Source organism: Neolamprologus multifasciatus, chromosome 14, assembly GCF_963576455.1.
Source record: "Neolamprologus multifasciatus chromosome 14, fNeoMul1.2, whole genome shotgun sequence".
NCBI lineage: Eukaryota > Metazoa > Chordata > Actinopteri > Cichliformes > Cichlidae > Neolamprologus > Neolamprologus multifasciatus.
In genome coordinates, this window is record NC_140452.1 from 17,110,433 (window position 1) to 17,125,559 (window position 15,127).

The window sequence follows — 15,127 nt, forward strand, 5'->3', positions numbered from 1 at the left end:
CCCAGCAAAAAAAGACATCTCTCAGTACAAACGGAGTTTTTGCAGTGAGAGCGATGATTTTGTCCTCCGCTGCAATTTGGGAGGATTTTTTTTAAAAAAGTCCTGAGGTTAAGGTGACGGAGAGCTCCAGGGGTCACAAAGCATCATCTGCTCTGTGATCTGTTTATTAAAAGCTCAACAGAAAAAGTTGACTCTCCTAATGTGAGAGTTTAAGACTGAAGAGGGAACGTCTGCCGTTTCATTTTGTGTTACCTTAAACTGTTCGTGCTGTCTGTGAACACTGACTGTGCTAATCCAGGCTTTGAGGAACCAAATAAATCAGATTTCTGTTACCGGGTTTAACCAATCCTGGAACTTTTTTAATCGTACGGAGGCCCGGCGCTGAAAAGTTTTTAGAAGTCGTTGTAAATATAGACTCTGAATCTGTAGCGAGCTTCGTCTCCACGTCACCGCTTCGGATCCAAAGTGTCTGGCTTCCTCTCGTCCTCGTGCCGGCGCGTTCATTGTACATACTCTGCCTGTTCCTTGTAAGATAATAGACGTTCTGTTCTCTTAGTCCTCTTGTAAAATATAGTGTTATATTTTCTATACGAAGGAGAGGAGGAGAGATGCTGCTGCGAGCGACCTGCAGATCGACCGGCGTCCAGCGGTTTTTGTTTCCGCAGCGGAGTTCCATCAGAGCAGCGTGGAGCCCGTTCACCAGTAAAACCCCGTCTCACGGCTCAGTCCCGCCCCGCGTCTCCGGAGCGTTTTAACAGTTTGAACGCCTCGTTTTAAGGAGGAACAAATCTTTATTTCTGACCGAGGCTCAGGGGAGGAAAACGAACACCGATCACTAATCAGAGTTTTGTTCCGTCAGCTTCTGTTTAACCGTCGCAAACAGTCGAATCACTGTCAGGGCTTTAACCTGCTGTTAATGAAAAGAGGCTTCATTTATCTTTAAATTTCCACCAAGCTCACCTTTAAAAGTTGGACTCAAACATTTCCGCTGACCTTACCGAGACTTTTTTTTGGCACTGAAAAGTTTTTCTTTAGAGTTCAGATGATGATTAAACTTCAGGCCTGCGTTTATCAAACTACTCAGAGTTCACCTCAAAATGCTCTTAGAGGTGTAAAAACGTTTAGAACAGCTGTTTTTGGATTCTTTAAAATCATTTAATTTTACTCAAATACTAAATATAATTCAGTGTAATATAGTTATAATGCATAATTATATCAACAGGAGGAAATACATGGAAAAATACAAACCCAGTCAACATGTTTTTTTTTTTTTTTTTTAATGCATTAGTATGTTATTATTTTCTCACAGCCATCACGATGAATCTGCTTTGAGACCTAAATGGCTGATGGCTCACAGCGGGCCTGTTCTGCATGATTCAAAGTTTATAATAATCCGTATTCATCTGGCACTGGGCCTCAGTTCGGCTCCAGTATCTGAAATGAGCTGTCTTTGCCCTGCCCACTTTAAGTTTCTTCTGATTGGCTGCCCATCGTGAATGGCAGGTGGGTGGGGCATCTCTGCCACAGATGACCATATTAGGGATATCCTCTCTTTGTAACATTATACAGATTATCCATTTCTCTTTAAGTGGTTTGATAAATTCAGCCCTGATGATTCGGCTCTGATTGGATGATTTCATGATTTCAGCTTCAAATATTTTTAAAGGTGTGATGTGTAAAAACTACACAGGCCACTGAGTCCGCTTCCATCATGATAAACACAAACCTAAGCATTAATACTGACTCACAGAAAACAAGGCGGCTGTCTGAGCAAAGCTACTTCTTGTCAGGTTGGACGTTACAGTCAGAGGCAGGAGCGGTCACGCTCAAAGCAAAGCTAACGTCGCAGCTGTTACATCTTTACGTTGTGCTGTTAACTTTTATTAGTATTTCTAAACTGACAGTTTTACAAACGGCACCTTTTAAAGGTGCTTTTTGTAATGACCCTCTGCTACATGTAACTAAACTTCACCAGCAGGGGGCAGTGTTTTACTGGCACTTGTGTTGAGATGTTTTCAGACGTGTGCTTCTGTTTGTTGTTGTTTTTTGTTTTTTTTAAACCACCGTGTCCACTTGACTCCCGCAGGCCTTCGTTGTAAATAAGTTGTTCTTAATGACTTGCCTGGTTAAATAAAGGTTACGCTTACTCAATTCTGCATAAAAGTGGCATTACAGGAAAGTGCAGCCCCAGTTCACCTTGAACTGAAACTCTTTAATGGACAAAGTCACAGCTTTGGTTAAATCAAAAAAGTTTGAAACTACTTTTAAATACAGGAATTTACAAAAAGTTCCTACCTGGCAGTAGAAACGGAAGGAAAGACAAAAAGATTTCATGTTTTTAAAATAAAGTTTCCTGTTGGTTCTTTTTTATAAACATAGTTTACTTGGTTAAAGTCTGAAGCTTTCGACGTTCAAGAAAGATTAGATTTTTCTGCTTTAAACACATCACAGAATAATCAGTGTGCAGTGATGCTCTTGAACAGCACAGATGCCGATACGTCAGACGGGAAATGCCTGAGACATTTTTATTTTTAAATGAACTGTCAAAGAATCCAAAATATCTGAGGTGAAGATAATAAAGATGCAGATTGGGAGGTTGTCACATGCGAGTAGATGGTTTATTTAGTCTTTTTTTAAATCCTTTTTAAAGCTGATATTACTGTTATTGTTGTTCCTGAGCTTCCGAAAAGGCTTAGCTTCCTGCTGGAGAACTTCTGTTCCCTAAAAGCTCCAAAGTGGCATCATTAATACTTCACTCATGGCCGAAGCTCACCGCCAGCTCTCTTGGTAAATATTCTTTCAGGTACTTTCCGTGCTTGTTCAGGTGTTGCGGGACGGTTTGTCTCATTATCATGTTGTGTTGGATTTAAAGTGGGTTTCGGAAAATCCCCTCCATGCTGAACTGCAGTGATCTGAGTTTATATTAATTTTCAGTCCCGTGTGTCAGTAAAAGCTTCTGCTGACCCTCCACTCACCTGTTTAGCATTAAAGGCAGGTTAAAATGTGCTTTTTACGCCTCTAGTCTGAAATCATTCCACTGAACGCGATGTGCTGAGTGTCGGCCGCCGAAGCTGTTTAAACTGTTCAAACTGGGTGTAACTGCGGCTCCTTCCATTTCTCTGTTGTACTGTTACCGTAGTACTGGTGTAACATAAATGTTTTCTAAGTTATTAAAACCGACATCCCGGCATCTCCTCAAAAACCGTCTCCGTGTCTCATTATCATTCCTTCACCTGGATCTGTTCCGCTTTCCGTGTTTTCCTGTTTGTGTTCATTCCAGTGAAAACAGCCCCACTTCCCAGATGAACTCCTCACAGTCAGCTGGTTTGGTGTATTTTAATCAAGCCAGGAAAACTTTTAGTCTGAATATTTCATGAGTTTCAAAGACCAAATTTTTTGCTTTTTATTTCACTTTATTTTTCCAGCATTTTGAGATCCGGGGCTGGAAAACACTTTAAGGCAACTGAATGCAAGACGGTCATGGTGAGCCTGGTAGCAAATGGATTTAAAGGGGAAAAAGAGGTTCATTATTGATCAGCAGATCAAACCACATGGTATTGAAAATGTACTTTAAACATTTTTACAGTGAGATATTAGAAAGGGATCACACATCACGAGTACTGATGCTTGTTTCTGTTATTATGGGTCATTAAGTGAAAGCAGGTGTGGCTGTGATATCACATGACACAAAAATGGGGTTTTATTTCTAAACTTAATTTGGAGCTGCAGGTTTTGAACAGCTGAAACTGAAAACATGTGAAGATTTCACAGTAAATCCTACATAAACACTGCTGATCAGTTATTTTAAACTTCTTTTACACGATAATTTCATTTTTTTGTAGAGATACATATATAGAGTTTAAATGTAGTTTGAGGACATATGCAGTACTCGGCAAACTGGCTTTTGTGATGATCAGTGAGTTTGATGTGAGGCTGTGGGATTTTTATGAAGCACAACTTTAGTGCAGTGCCTCCATCAAACCACACAAAGGGAAAGTTTTTAAAAGTAAACTTTATTTAAACGACCATCAGACACTGCAAGAGTTGAACACAAGACAGAAACAAAGCTTCTTACAGGCCTGATTACATCAGACTGAACAGCACTGAAACAGATCGACTGTAATCAAAGATGGACAGAACCCCATTTGTGGAGGTGAGAAACAGGATATCAGACATGCAACTGAATTTCATTGTCTGTCTTGAAACCAGAATAATCGAGCCGTTCATCTACTCAAAGCTCTCCTTTTATCCTGTTATAAATTGAACACACCTTTCCTTTAAAGTGGTATGCTCCATAAAAGCTTACACTAACTTAAAAGCTCATTCCCTGCCAAAAGACCCTGTGCCCCCTTCACCTCCTTTTCATTTCACTTGGGTTCATCTGGATTCAATTTAAAGTTGAAAGCAAAAAACTGTAAAAGTAGATCTCGATCTGAAGAAGTGCACGTTTGTTGATAACTAATTATCTTGTAGGACAATGTTGGTATCAGACACTACACGATGACTGTAGGCCAGAAGGAGTAATATAAATAGAAGTAATAGGAAGTTTGACTACATGGACTACACCCAGAGTAAATGGTGTAGAAAGACCAGGGTCAAAGTTTACCAAAGGAACCCAGATCTTCAGTCGTGTTCAAAAATTGAGATTAAAGGCTAAAATAATTGTGACTCTGACTTCTGCAGTTATCAGAAAACCTACTGCACACCTGAACACCGTGTTTATTCTGCTTTTTCCCCCTAATACTGGCCGTAAATCACAAAATAAACAAATAACTGGCACCATGAACTCAAGCAGGGCTGCATTCTCACAGGAGAGTGGCTGCCCTCTGTTGGCCATTAGAAAGAATGCAGCTGCCCCCTCACTCTGGTCTCAGCGGGTTTGTGAGCACACAGCTCATCCACAGGTGTACACACATCAAGTCAAAGATGGACAAAGTGGTCATTTTAGTGTTACCGAGTGATCTACACTCACTGAGCACTTTAATAAGAAACCCTAAAAATACTGAGCTGAGACCTAGCTCTCCAACTCAGGGTCGCGATAACTAGGGAGGCGTTATAATGAAGTGCGAAGCGAGCACTGAGATTAAATTGAATCTATAATAAAACATGACAAAAAAAATCATTATATTCAACTAAGATTAAAGTGACTCTGGGACAGTTTTACAAAGACACGACAGCAGGCGGCACACACCTGCCGCAGGTAGATAATCTCATGCACGTCTGAACATGTCTGCTGTCCGGATATTTTACAGACTGCTGGTACAAACAATGAAGTGGCAGATTTTAAAAATCTTTGGCATGTTTCTGCCATGGATAACAAACACAGAGTCCTGTGCGAGGGTGACACGTAAACAGTATTAGCTTCATAACGAGCGAGAACACGCGACCAGAGTTCACCTCGGCCGTCAGGAATGAACGCGTGAAAATTAAAGATAAAACACATTAAACTGTCTAATAAAAACTGACATAGAGAAGCTGCTGACAGTAGACAGCAGTAAACAAAATTTTACAATCAAACTCTGACGTTTTCAGGATATTCCATAGACTGTATAAGAAAGATGGCAGCAGCCACAGCCATGTGATCCATTGGTTTGCAGTGTCCGGTTTCTGAAGCCTCGAGTTGAAACTTTTTGAAGTGGGTATTTGGACTTTTTAAAAACACTTTTGGTCTCTGTTAGATTCCAAAAATTCCCTCCTGTGGTTTTTTCATGAAGGAGGCAAAAGAAGGAAAGATGTGGAGAATTCATGAGGATTCAAAGGAATTAGATTTTTCTCTGCTGCCTGTTTCAAGGACTACAACATCCTTAAAATGGACTAAAAAAATTCAGGCTGTGTAGATGAGATCATGCTACTGAGAAATATCATTTCGTTAGCTGCATCCATCTTCTACTTACAGTCTATGGATACACCCAGCGTAGGTGCTCTGTGAGACATTTCCGGGCGTTGTGGAACTTCAGAAATGTTTCCTGGCTCCAAATCTTAGATACCGGTGAGTATCGAGCTCGTCAATATCGCAACAGTGATGGTACCAGAGAGGTCGTTGTCACGGCGATCGCCCTTGTCCTTCAGGTGGAACGTTTTCTTTATTTCTCCCTGTTCGGCGGGCAGCGTCACCTGACCCAGGAAGGAGTCCTTCAGCACGTTGTTGTTGTAGATCTGAGAGACACAGAGAGACAGAAGGTCAGCGCTTTAAATGTACACACACACACACACACACACTTCTGTGTGTCACAAACCTCGATGCCGATTGGCTGGTTGGCTTTCTTCCTGTAGAAGAGCCCCTTGGTGTCGAAGATGGGACTGCACGTGTTTTTATAGACCGGCGAGCAGACCTTCTGTCCTTCGCAGCGAATGATCACGTAAGGATCCGATGCTGGAGAGACACAGTTGAGTTATCAACACATCAGTGGACATTTCATGATGTTTCTGAGCTACAATTTACAGATGTCCCCTAAACGCATCGGCATACAGGTCTCACCACACTTTAAACATTTATTTATAACAGGACTTTAAAGCGCTTTATTCTGAGTTTTATGATCGGAAGCTTCTGAATTCAAAAGCTGATTAATCATCAGGCCGTGATCTGGGGTAAAAGTCTAATGCCCCAAATCGTTCTCACGAAGCCAAACAAACATGCCTGAGTGGATCACGGTGGTTACGTCCGTCTTTTATATACAGTCTTTAAGGTGTAAGGCAGGTTTCCTGAGAAGAACAGAAGCATTTACCTCCGTCTGAGTCCTGTGCAGCGAGTCCGTCGGCCTGCAGTATGTGGACCTGAGTGACCAGAGAGGGATAACCACACATCCCTGACCAGCAGGTCTTCTGGGGCTCGTGCAGAGTCAGCTCCCTGCGGGACAGACAGGAAGGTCCGTTTCTGTGGTTCAGTGTTTAAATGTGCAACGCTGAGTACACACAGAATGATAATTAATGCTTTCATGTGTTGTTGTTTTCATAAAGTCTTTATTTGCTGCGTGTCTGAACTGAGGGGAATCTCCCCTCACTCTCAGTTCCCAGCATTTCTGATGGATTTAATGGAAAACAAGAGTTTATTTTCCCCTTAAAGTGCAGCAGGGAGACCATCTGCCGTCTTTACTGTTCGCCTACATTAATAGAAACAGAAGAAAATCTCTGAAAATGGCGAGCTAAACCACGTGTGCCGCGTACTTGCAGTCTGAGGTGACATCGGTGAAGACGCGGAGCAGGAAGTCTCCCTCCAGGCTGGGGTCGAAGGTCGTGGGTATGATGACGTAGCGGCCCTCTTTGAGGTCGATGCGCAGGAAGACAGACCTCGAGTTGATGTAGATGCTGTCGCCAACCTTCTGCTGGGTCACGTGCATTCGGTACGTCCTGTTTAACTCCACCTGAACAGGAAGCAGCAGAAGTTTTCACTCCAGTTTGAGCTTTTCACTTTAAATTACTGAATCTAATACAGCCGTCCTTTAAATACAAACGACCTGGAGATTTTATAACAACGCCCGTGAATATCTGACCTTGTGTATGTCGAAGCCGATCGCCAGGTTTTCTCCTCGCCCCCCTCTCAGGGTGGCCCTACGTTCCTTCTGCTGCAGACAGATCAGCACCTCATCCTCCGGCTTCTTCACGTCAAACACATACTGCGACACACAGAAACGAACATGCACACTGTCATAAATGCACAGGATGAATTTTAACCTGAAACTCTGAACAAATGAGACACCTGCGGGTTCTGGAGAAAGGAGTGCTTGTTGTTGGTGCAGCCCCCAGCTCGGTTGAGCAGCGGGTCATCGTGGCGGTGCCAGGAGCCCCGCATCACCGCCTCCTCCCAGGTCTTGTGTAAACTCAGGTAGGATGTGTTGATGAGACGGCACAGGATGAGGTCGGTGAAGTTGGCGATGAAGTCATCAAATGTCATCCTGCAGGAGGAGGAGAGAAAGGACTCGCATGATTTCCTGTGAGATAAAGTTGTAAAAGAGCCACCAGGTGGCAGCGCAGCACTAAAACTCACCAGAACTCTCCGTCGTCCTCCACAGTGACGCCCATCTTCTCCCGCTCACTCTTACTGACCTTCTGCCACTCTTCAGAGCTGCAAACAGGCACAAACGCTTCATCTGTATCATCTGTATCACACCACACATCTCAACAAGAGAACCTGTTTGAAGGATTTCTCTCTTCCTCACCTGTCGCTCCACGGCCCGTTCCACTCTCTCTTCCCCCAGGGGTTCCTCATGCGGATCATGTTGAGTTTGTCTGACCTGAAGTAGGCCAGCAGGCCGTGGCCTAGCCTCACCTTGCGGACGTCCGTCACGGCATAGGCGTGGCCCTTGACCAGGCCGCAGTCCAGCCTGGCCTCCATGTCCGCTTGAGTGGTTGCCTGGAACGACACGTCGAGAAGATGAATGAATTCGTTTGGCTGGCGTGGGTTTGCGTTTGACGTGTCCTTACCCGGATCGAGCAGCTGATGAGGCCTCCTCTGTTGTGAACCTTCAGGACTCTCTCGAACAGCTCGTGCTGCTTCTCTTCGTCTTGTTTGTACCCGTTCTCAATCAAATCCATCGGCTCGGACACGCCTCCCGTGAAATCCACGAGAGCATCGGCCGTGTTGCCCCCATCCAGAGCTTCGTAGCACCCGTACATCCTGGAAACATTTACATTTATTTTTACTACTCTAAACAAACGTTTGAGTCTCATTCTGCTTTTCAAGTAACTGTCCAGATTTACAACACAGAGTCAGCGATTCATGCCATCATTTTATTGCTAATTAAACATAATTACAGGGAGTAAAATTTATATTTAATCAATTTGATGTTAACCTTTTGAAATGTTAAACTAGGATCACATCAGCACCTGTTTGAATTTCACTGTTGAAATAAGAAAACAGATCTGCTGTGGACTCAAAAAGACTGAGTTTAAGGGAAAAATGTCAGAGTTAAAAATCTGACCCCTCAGATTTCATCTCTAAAAGCACAGAATGAAACTTTATACTGGACTCATTCTGCTCATTCACGGACTCAGTTCACATTAATCCTCCTTTATCCTCCTCCTGAGGCTCCTCAGCCCATTTTCATCTGAAAAGGGCTGTTTTAGCTCCTCCCCCTTTAAACTAACCCTTTTCTGATTGGCTGCACCTTGTAATCAGAAGGTTTCAGCACTTGTAAGACATGGACGTAGCTTCCGAGTGGGAAAAATGAAGCCACTGAGGAGGTGGCTTAAACCTGCGTTCTATCTGGAGTCCACCAGATGGCGACAGCTGTGCAAAGAGACTTCCTGTCCTTTGTTAGTTTGTGGGAACACTTTCCTTCAGAGTTTAATGTGTCAGTCCTTATTTTGGGACAAACTCACCTGTTTGTATGTTTCAGAAAAAAAAATCATCCAATCAGAGTTCTTGAAATTCCTCCATGTATTGTGTTATTGGTTCTGAGCTAAATTACTTTAATTTCAGTTCCTGTTTTTATGTCACTGGAGAGCCTTGGGTCAGTTTCTAATGCATTTATGTATACCTGAGTCATTTCTTCAACATGAGTTTCTTCAAGTGTTTTTTTTCTTTCCACAGCTGTAAAATATTTAAGTGATTTTATTTCTTCCTGCCTCTTCATATCCTCTGTTTTTATAAGCTGCTGTTTTCAGTTACTGATCTGAGGAAGTGCTTACTTGGCGTAGGCCTTCTCCACCAGCGCGCTCCAAAACTCATTGCTGTCGTTGGAGTGGCAGTACACCAGCTGTCCGTTCACCGTGGGGAGCCGGTCATCGATCACTACGTCCACCCACTCTCCAAACCGCCAGAAGCGGAAGTGGAAGATCCCGGCGTAGGAGTTCGGTTTGTCTTTGTCCCACTCCTGATCCTTCCAGTCAGGAATCACCTTTGGAAAAAAACCCCCACAAAAAACATAAAAACCATGGTCATCACCTCACTCGAGCTCAGACGTAACCGCGGTCTGCTCAGCTGTGTCATATCTGGGGAGCAGCCTCCCGGGGATCTGCGCCCTGAATCCAACAGGAAGTCGCCCACAGATGCCGTTTTGGTCATTTTCAGGCCTTTTACACGGCCTGGAAACATCTGCACGTCAATGTTAAATGAGGTTCAGCGCCACCTTGTGACACTGGGAGTTTTATAACTCATTTGTTCAACAGCCAATTAGAATCCAGGGCCAGACCTCAATCACACCCAAAGGAAACACCAGGACCGCAGCACAAAGGTGCGACTGACCATCGCTGCTTACAGCGTTATTTATTTTACAGGTGATGTCCTTGAAGGCTGTTTTAAATGTAAGCCACATATTAAGCAAACAGTATGCAGACATAACAGTGTTTAAAAACGTGTTCAGGTGCAGACAGGGAGCGATTGTGGGTTCTAACTCATGTAAAATATATTTTCTCATCTTTACTTTCTATTAAAAAAAAACAAAAAAAACCCACAACAGCTCCACACTACGAACACGTACAGAAAAATAAAGATTGAAACGAACGATTTCCACTCGTTTCCCATTAATGACATTCAGCGTCTCTGATTCAGCGTCAGGAGCAACTCAGGATTAAAGTTTTTAACGAGCAAACGTCATCCATCCACATCCTGCGCTGAAACCCCAGCTGACCACACACACACACACACACACACACACACACACACACACACACACACACACACACACACACACACACACACACACACACACACACACACACACACACACACACACACACACACACCAGTGAAGTGAGTGATATAAATAAATAAGTGATCCATTGAGCTAAGACGAGCCGGGCTCCCAGAAGCCCTCAGGAAACTCCCACCGTTCCCTGTCATACGTCAGCAGCGTTTCCTGTTGCTTAGCACCTTCACACATCACCTGCCTACTGAACACCCTAAAAAAAAAAAAAAAGACCTCAAAAAGTATTTTCAAACATTTTGTACAGTCTGTAGAGAAAAATGAATCTACAGAAAATGCTCTCAGCTGTTCTGTTAGCTTCAGCGTTCATGTCAAATATAAACTGCTTTACAAACACCTGACGTGTGTGATTCTGCAGAAATGTTCAGTTTCTGCAGGAACGTCTGACTCAGGCTGGACGACTGAAATAACCCAAGCAGGGTTGGCTGCACAACCAGACGACTAACGAATGTGACCGTTACTGTCACAATAATCAGCTGTTTGCATCGATCTCATCTCTCCTGCCCCCTCGTGCTAATCAATACGTCCCAACCAAACTACCCAGTGGGCTCCAGGGGGGATGGGACAAAATGGGAAAGTGGTACACTGTGATGGAAACTGTTGGGAAGGGAGGAGGGGGAGAGGAGCCTATGAGAATAGAGTGAGAGAAGAAAAGAGGCTGAGACTAGAAACTCCATCAGAGCTTCATCTCTCACAGCATCCATCCACACAGGCAGGCTCTTCCTTTCTCCTTATCCCAGGAATAAAACCTTAGAGATGGACGCTGATGAGGCCAAATCTCCCTCCAACACGATTGTGCTGGAGTTCAAAGAAGACACCGCGCTGACAGAGGTGAGGCTTTTACTTCTCAACTTCAGATGCAAAACAGAAAAGTCTGTTGGCACAATGTGTGGATGCAAATTTCAGAATAAAGTGCAACTGGATCAGAGCAAGTACAGTTTTTAATGTTTATTTCATATAAAGTTTAATTTTCTGTGTAACTTTAGCTCTTTTTAATTATTATAATGTGGCGGGGCAAAATTGAAAAGGTCAAGTGTGTGATGGTAAGAAAGATGCACAAAAGTCCCATCAGACTGACGTGTGATCACTCAGCTGTGTGGCTGTCACAGTGGAGGTGATCAGCTTTTATGACTGAGTTCAAATGTATCATACAGACAGAGGAGTGGGCTCGCTGCACTGACAGACCAAGACTCCCAGACTAACAACACTGGGATGAGAAGTGAACAGGCTGACGGACAGTTTGCCAGACTGAACTTCACATGCTAAAACTCCTCAAACAGCACATATCTTTTGTTGGCTAATGCCATTAAATATGCTCCAAAAGGCTCAGCTGAGAGGTCCAGTTCAGTGCTTGTGTTCATTAGCAGATGTGTAACAATCAGCTGTAACAGTCTGTCAGCAAGCCTGCCAATCAAAGCAGCCACACTAAAAACACACTTTAAAACATTTTAAAAATAGACACTTCAACTATCATCTCAGTTGCACAAAATATTTCTAAAAAAACTGATAATAGTTGATTAAACAGCAGACTCATAATTTTAATTTTATAGGTGTGAACGGCACTTTGTATAAAATAGCCCAGAGAGCACATCATCCGTTTGTGCCATTTATCTGCTTTTCTTTTAAAAACACTGCTTATTCTGACACAAATGCACAAACCTTTGAGCCCCATCACCTTCCCGTCATTATGAGTCTTATCACTGCACAGGTAATGCTGAGCACAGCGTAAAACAGCGTCACTCAGACACTGATACCAGCACCCAGACTGAAAGTTCAGTCCAAACCAACCATGAACCGACTTCCTGTGTGCTTCTTTCCTGTGCAGATGATGCGCCTTCGCGTGTCCTCCCTGCAGCGGTCAGGGCAGAAGCGTCAGGACGGCGAGCGTCTGCTTCTGCCCTACGAGGCCGTGTGTCGGCTGGACTTCGCCATCCAGGAGCTGAACTTCTCCCGCTGGTACTTCTCCCTCTCCGGCTACGGCCGCGTCACCATCACCGGTATCTGCCAGCATTGGACCCCCGACCTCACCAACCTGATGACCCGGCAGCTGCTGGAGCCCATTGGAACATTTTGGCGTAATGCCGGCGACCCCGAGGACTCGCAGCTCAAGTGCCTGGAGGCGGATATGCAGGAATTCGGCGAAAGGATTGCAGAGCTCGCCAAAGTCAGGAAGGTCATGTACTTCCTGCTTGCTTTCAAGGACGGGGCCGAGGCGGCGAATCTCAACTGCTCGATCGAGTTCACGACAGAGAAATGACTTTTATTTAGTGCCAGTAGAATCCTGATAGAGTCCAGAAGAAGCCTTTAAAAATTTCTCTTCTATCAGCCATTGTTTTACTGTTGATTAGAAAAACCTGACAACTCTGTTTCAACCAATCAGAGATAGATGAGCTTAAATATTCTCCCTCAAACTAGTTAAACAGTAACTCTCTTCCTATCTTTGAGTGTAAGTAAGACGCCTGTTTGATTTTTTTTTTTTAACAACAAAAGTTACATAAACACCAAAAACAGGCTTTAAAGCAAGTATTTCAACACAAAAGCAACATTTTTTGTGAAAATAAAACCTGAAACGAACACAATGACAAGAGAAAGAAAACAAATGCTCTGAATTAACACTTAATATGCTTTTATATATGTTGGTGCTAATTAAAGGGACAGTTCACCCCAATGGATGCAGTCCAGTTTCTCTATTTCACAGACATAAGGATCCATTCGTCAGTGTGTAAAAAACAACTACATTAGAAAATTATAGAAGATATCAAGCAAAATGAAGAGCCTGGTATCAAATTATAGGTACAAAGAAAACTTTTCATATGTTTTAACTGGTTTGAAGCCTACATGGTGATATGAGTCTCCAAACATTCGCCAGTAAACAATCAGAAACATTCAGTGTATCAATGCTGGTTTCTGTTACAATGTATCACATCTGAGAAGTTTTGCTATTGAAACTATGCTAAATACAATGTTACTGATGCTCACAGGTGGTTATCAAACATCTACTAGATTATTTAATTAGGTTTCATATAATAAATATTGACAGTTTTTAGAACCTCTAAAGTTTTCTGAAATTATTTACCTTTGAATAAAAACACCCAAAACAAAAAAAACAACAACTTATGATCAGCTGACTGTTTTAACAACATGTCGATTACTTTGTTTTGTGACTGTTGACTTGCTGCAGTTGTTGTTTCTTATTCCTTTCATTGTTTCTATAGATAACCAAATATTTCCACTGCATGCCTGCTGATAGAAACAGAGATCAATGGTGTGACGCCAATTAAATAACCACTGAAAGCAGTGTGTGTGTTCTCATTGGTGTTGGTTTTTATTGGTGTTACTGAGCAGGACAGTCGTACACAGTGAGGATGTAAGAAGGCAACAGTGGAGGAACTTAAACGTAGTTACAGCACTTCAGAAAGACATCTACTGTAATGAAATTTATTCCCCACGCTTTGCAATTCATTATTGTAAATGTAAATGTTTTTAACAAATGATCAGGCAAAGGAGGGGTTGTTGTTGTTTATAATTTAAACACTCTTTGGATCTTCAGATAAAGCTCCAGAGTGTGATCAAAGTGGTGGGTGGGCTCTTTAGTTTTTTGAAAGAAGCCAAATGAGTCTAATTATAGATTGAATGCCGTGTTGAGGCCGTCATTTTCAGCATCTATGTGTATGTTAAAATTAAATTGCTCACAGTAATTATTTTATCTGAGCTGAGCACCAAATTAGATAAAAAGTCTGAAAAATCAGAAAGAAACTCAGGTAGAGTGTCAGGTAGATGAGAGATAAAAAATAAAACTGTTTTTTGAGTTTTCTAATTAGCATTGACATATAACAAGTAAGGCTTTAGATAAGTAAAACTCCGCCCATGACTTTATTCAGCATCAGAAACCTAAATGAAACAGAGCTTTTAGATCAGTGTGGACTCACAGGGATTGTGCACTGACCGCATTACTGGAAACTCAGGCCATGGTCAGCAGTGTTTTCCCTGCTCAAAATGGGCCCATGAGGGAGTCTACTAACGTTAGCACAATGGGTCATAGTTAAGACACCCACTGTTTACATGTTACACTCTACATTTTCCTGTTTAGCCGCTTGATAAACAAAGTATTTTTTTTTTTACATTTCTATCAGGTCATTTCCTGTTTTATTTTGTTATTGTGGGTACTTGTCTGTTCCTGTCAGCTCTACTTCCTCCCTGCGTTTAGCTTCTCTTTGCTCGCTGCCAGATTGAGCTGTGCTGCTTGTCAGGACTAGTCGAGCTTTCTAGGAACACAGGAATTTGTGTTCTTGTATTCGTTCGTCTGAACCTCATTTAGATTGTTTGTCACACCATCTTCTTCCCATGTGTGACCACTACACATTTCTGGACTTTTAGACTGTCACTTTCTGCCATGTTTACTAAAAAAGTAAATTAAACCTACTTATAAATGATCAGAAATAATCTTTATTAAAGTTCTGCTGATTTTCCTACAAGTTTTCATT

The 15,127-nt window shown here is 42.6% G+C and overlaps 2 protein-coding genes across 3 annotated transcripts in view; one reads left to right on the forward strand and one right to left on the reverse strand.

Annotated features, from left to right (window-relative positions):
- Positions 1-1,292: 1,292 nt before the first annotated feature.
- The window catches only part of LOC146503840 (calpain-5-like), a 42,233-nt gene continuing 28,398 nt past the window's right edge, over positions 1,293-15,127 (reverse strand). For both annotated transcript variants that reach the window (XM_085183898.1, XM_085183899.1), the window contains exons 4-13: positions 9,628-9,836; positions 8,422-8,614; positions 8,157-8,350; positions 7,985-8,062; positions 7,697-7,892; positions 7,491-7,613; positions 7,165-7,361; positions 6,726-6,847; positions 6,237-6,373; positions 1,293-6,156 (exon numbers count right to left, since the gene is read on the reverse strand). In XM_085183898.1, coding sequence (XP_085040024.1) covers positions 5,980-6,156; positions 6,237-6,373; positions 6,726-6,847; positions 7,165-7,361; positions 7,491-7,613; positions 7,697-7,892; positions 7,985-8,062; positions 8,157-8,350; positions 8,422-8,614; positions 9,628-9,836 — 1,626 coding nt within the window. In that variant the 3' untranslated portion in view covers positions 1,293-5,979. The remainder of the gene's footprint in view (positions 6,157-6,236; positions 6,374-6,725; positions 6,848-7,164; positions 7,362-7,490; positions 7,614-7,696; positions 7,893-7,984; positions 8,063-8,156; positions 8,351-8,421; positions 8,615-9,627; positions 9,837-15,127) is intronic.
- Positions 11,281-13,939, forward strand: ompa (olfactory marker protein a). Its single transcript, XM_085183923.1, has 2 exons — positions 11,281-11,474; positions 12,469-13,939. The coding sequence occupies exons 1-2, from the start codon at positions 11,400-11,402 to the stop codon at positions 12,898-12,900; spliced, it is 507 nt and encodes a 168-aa protein (XP_085040049.1). The 5' UTR covers positions 11,281-11,399; the 3' UTR covers positions 12,901-13,939.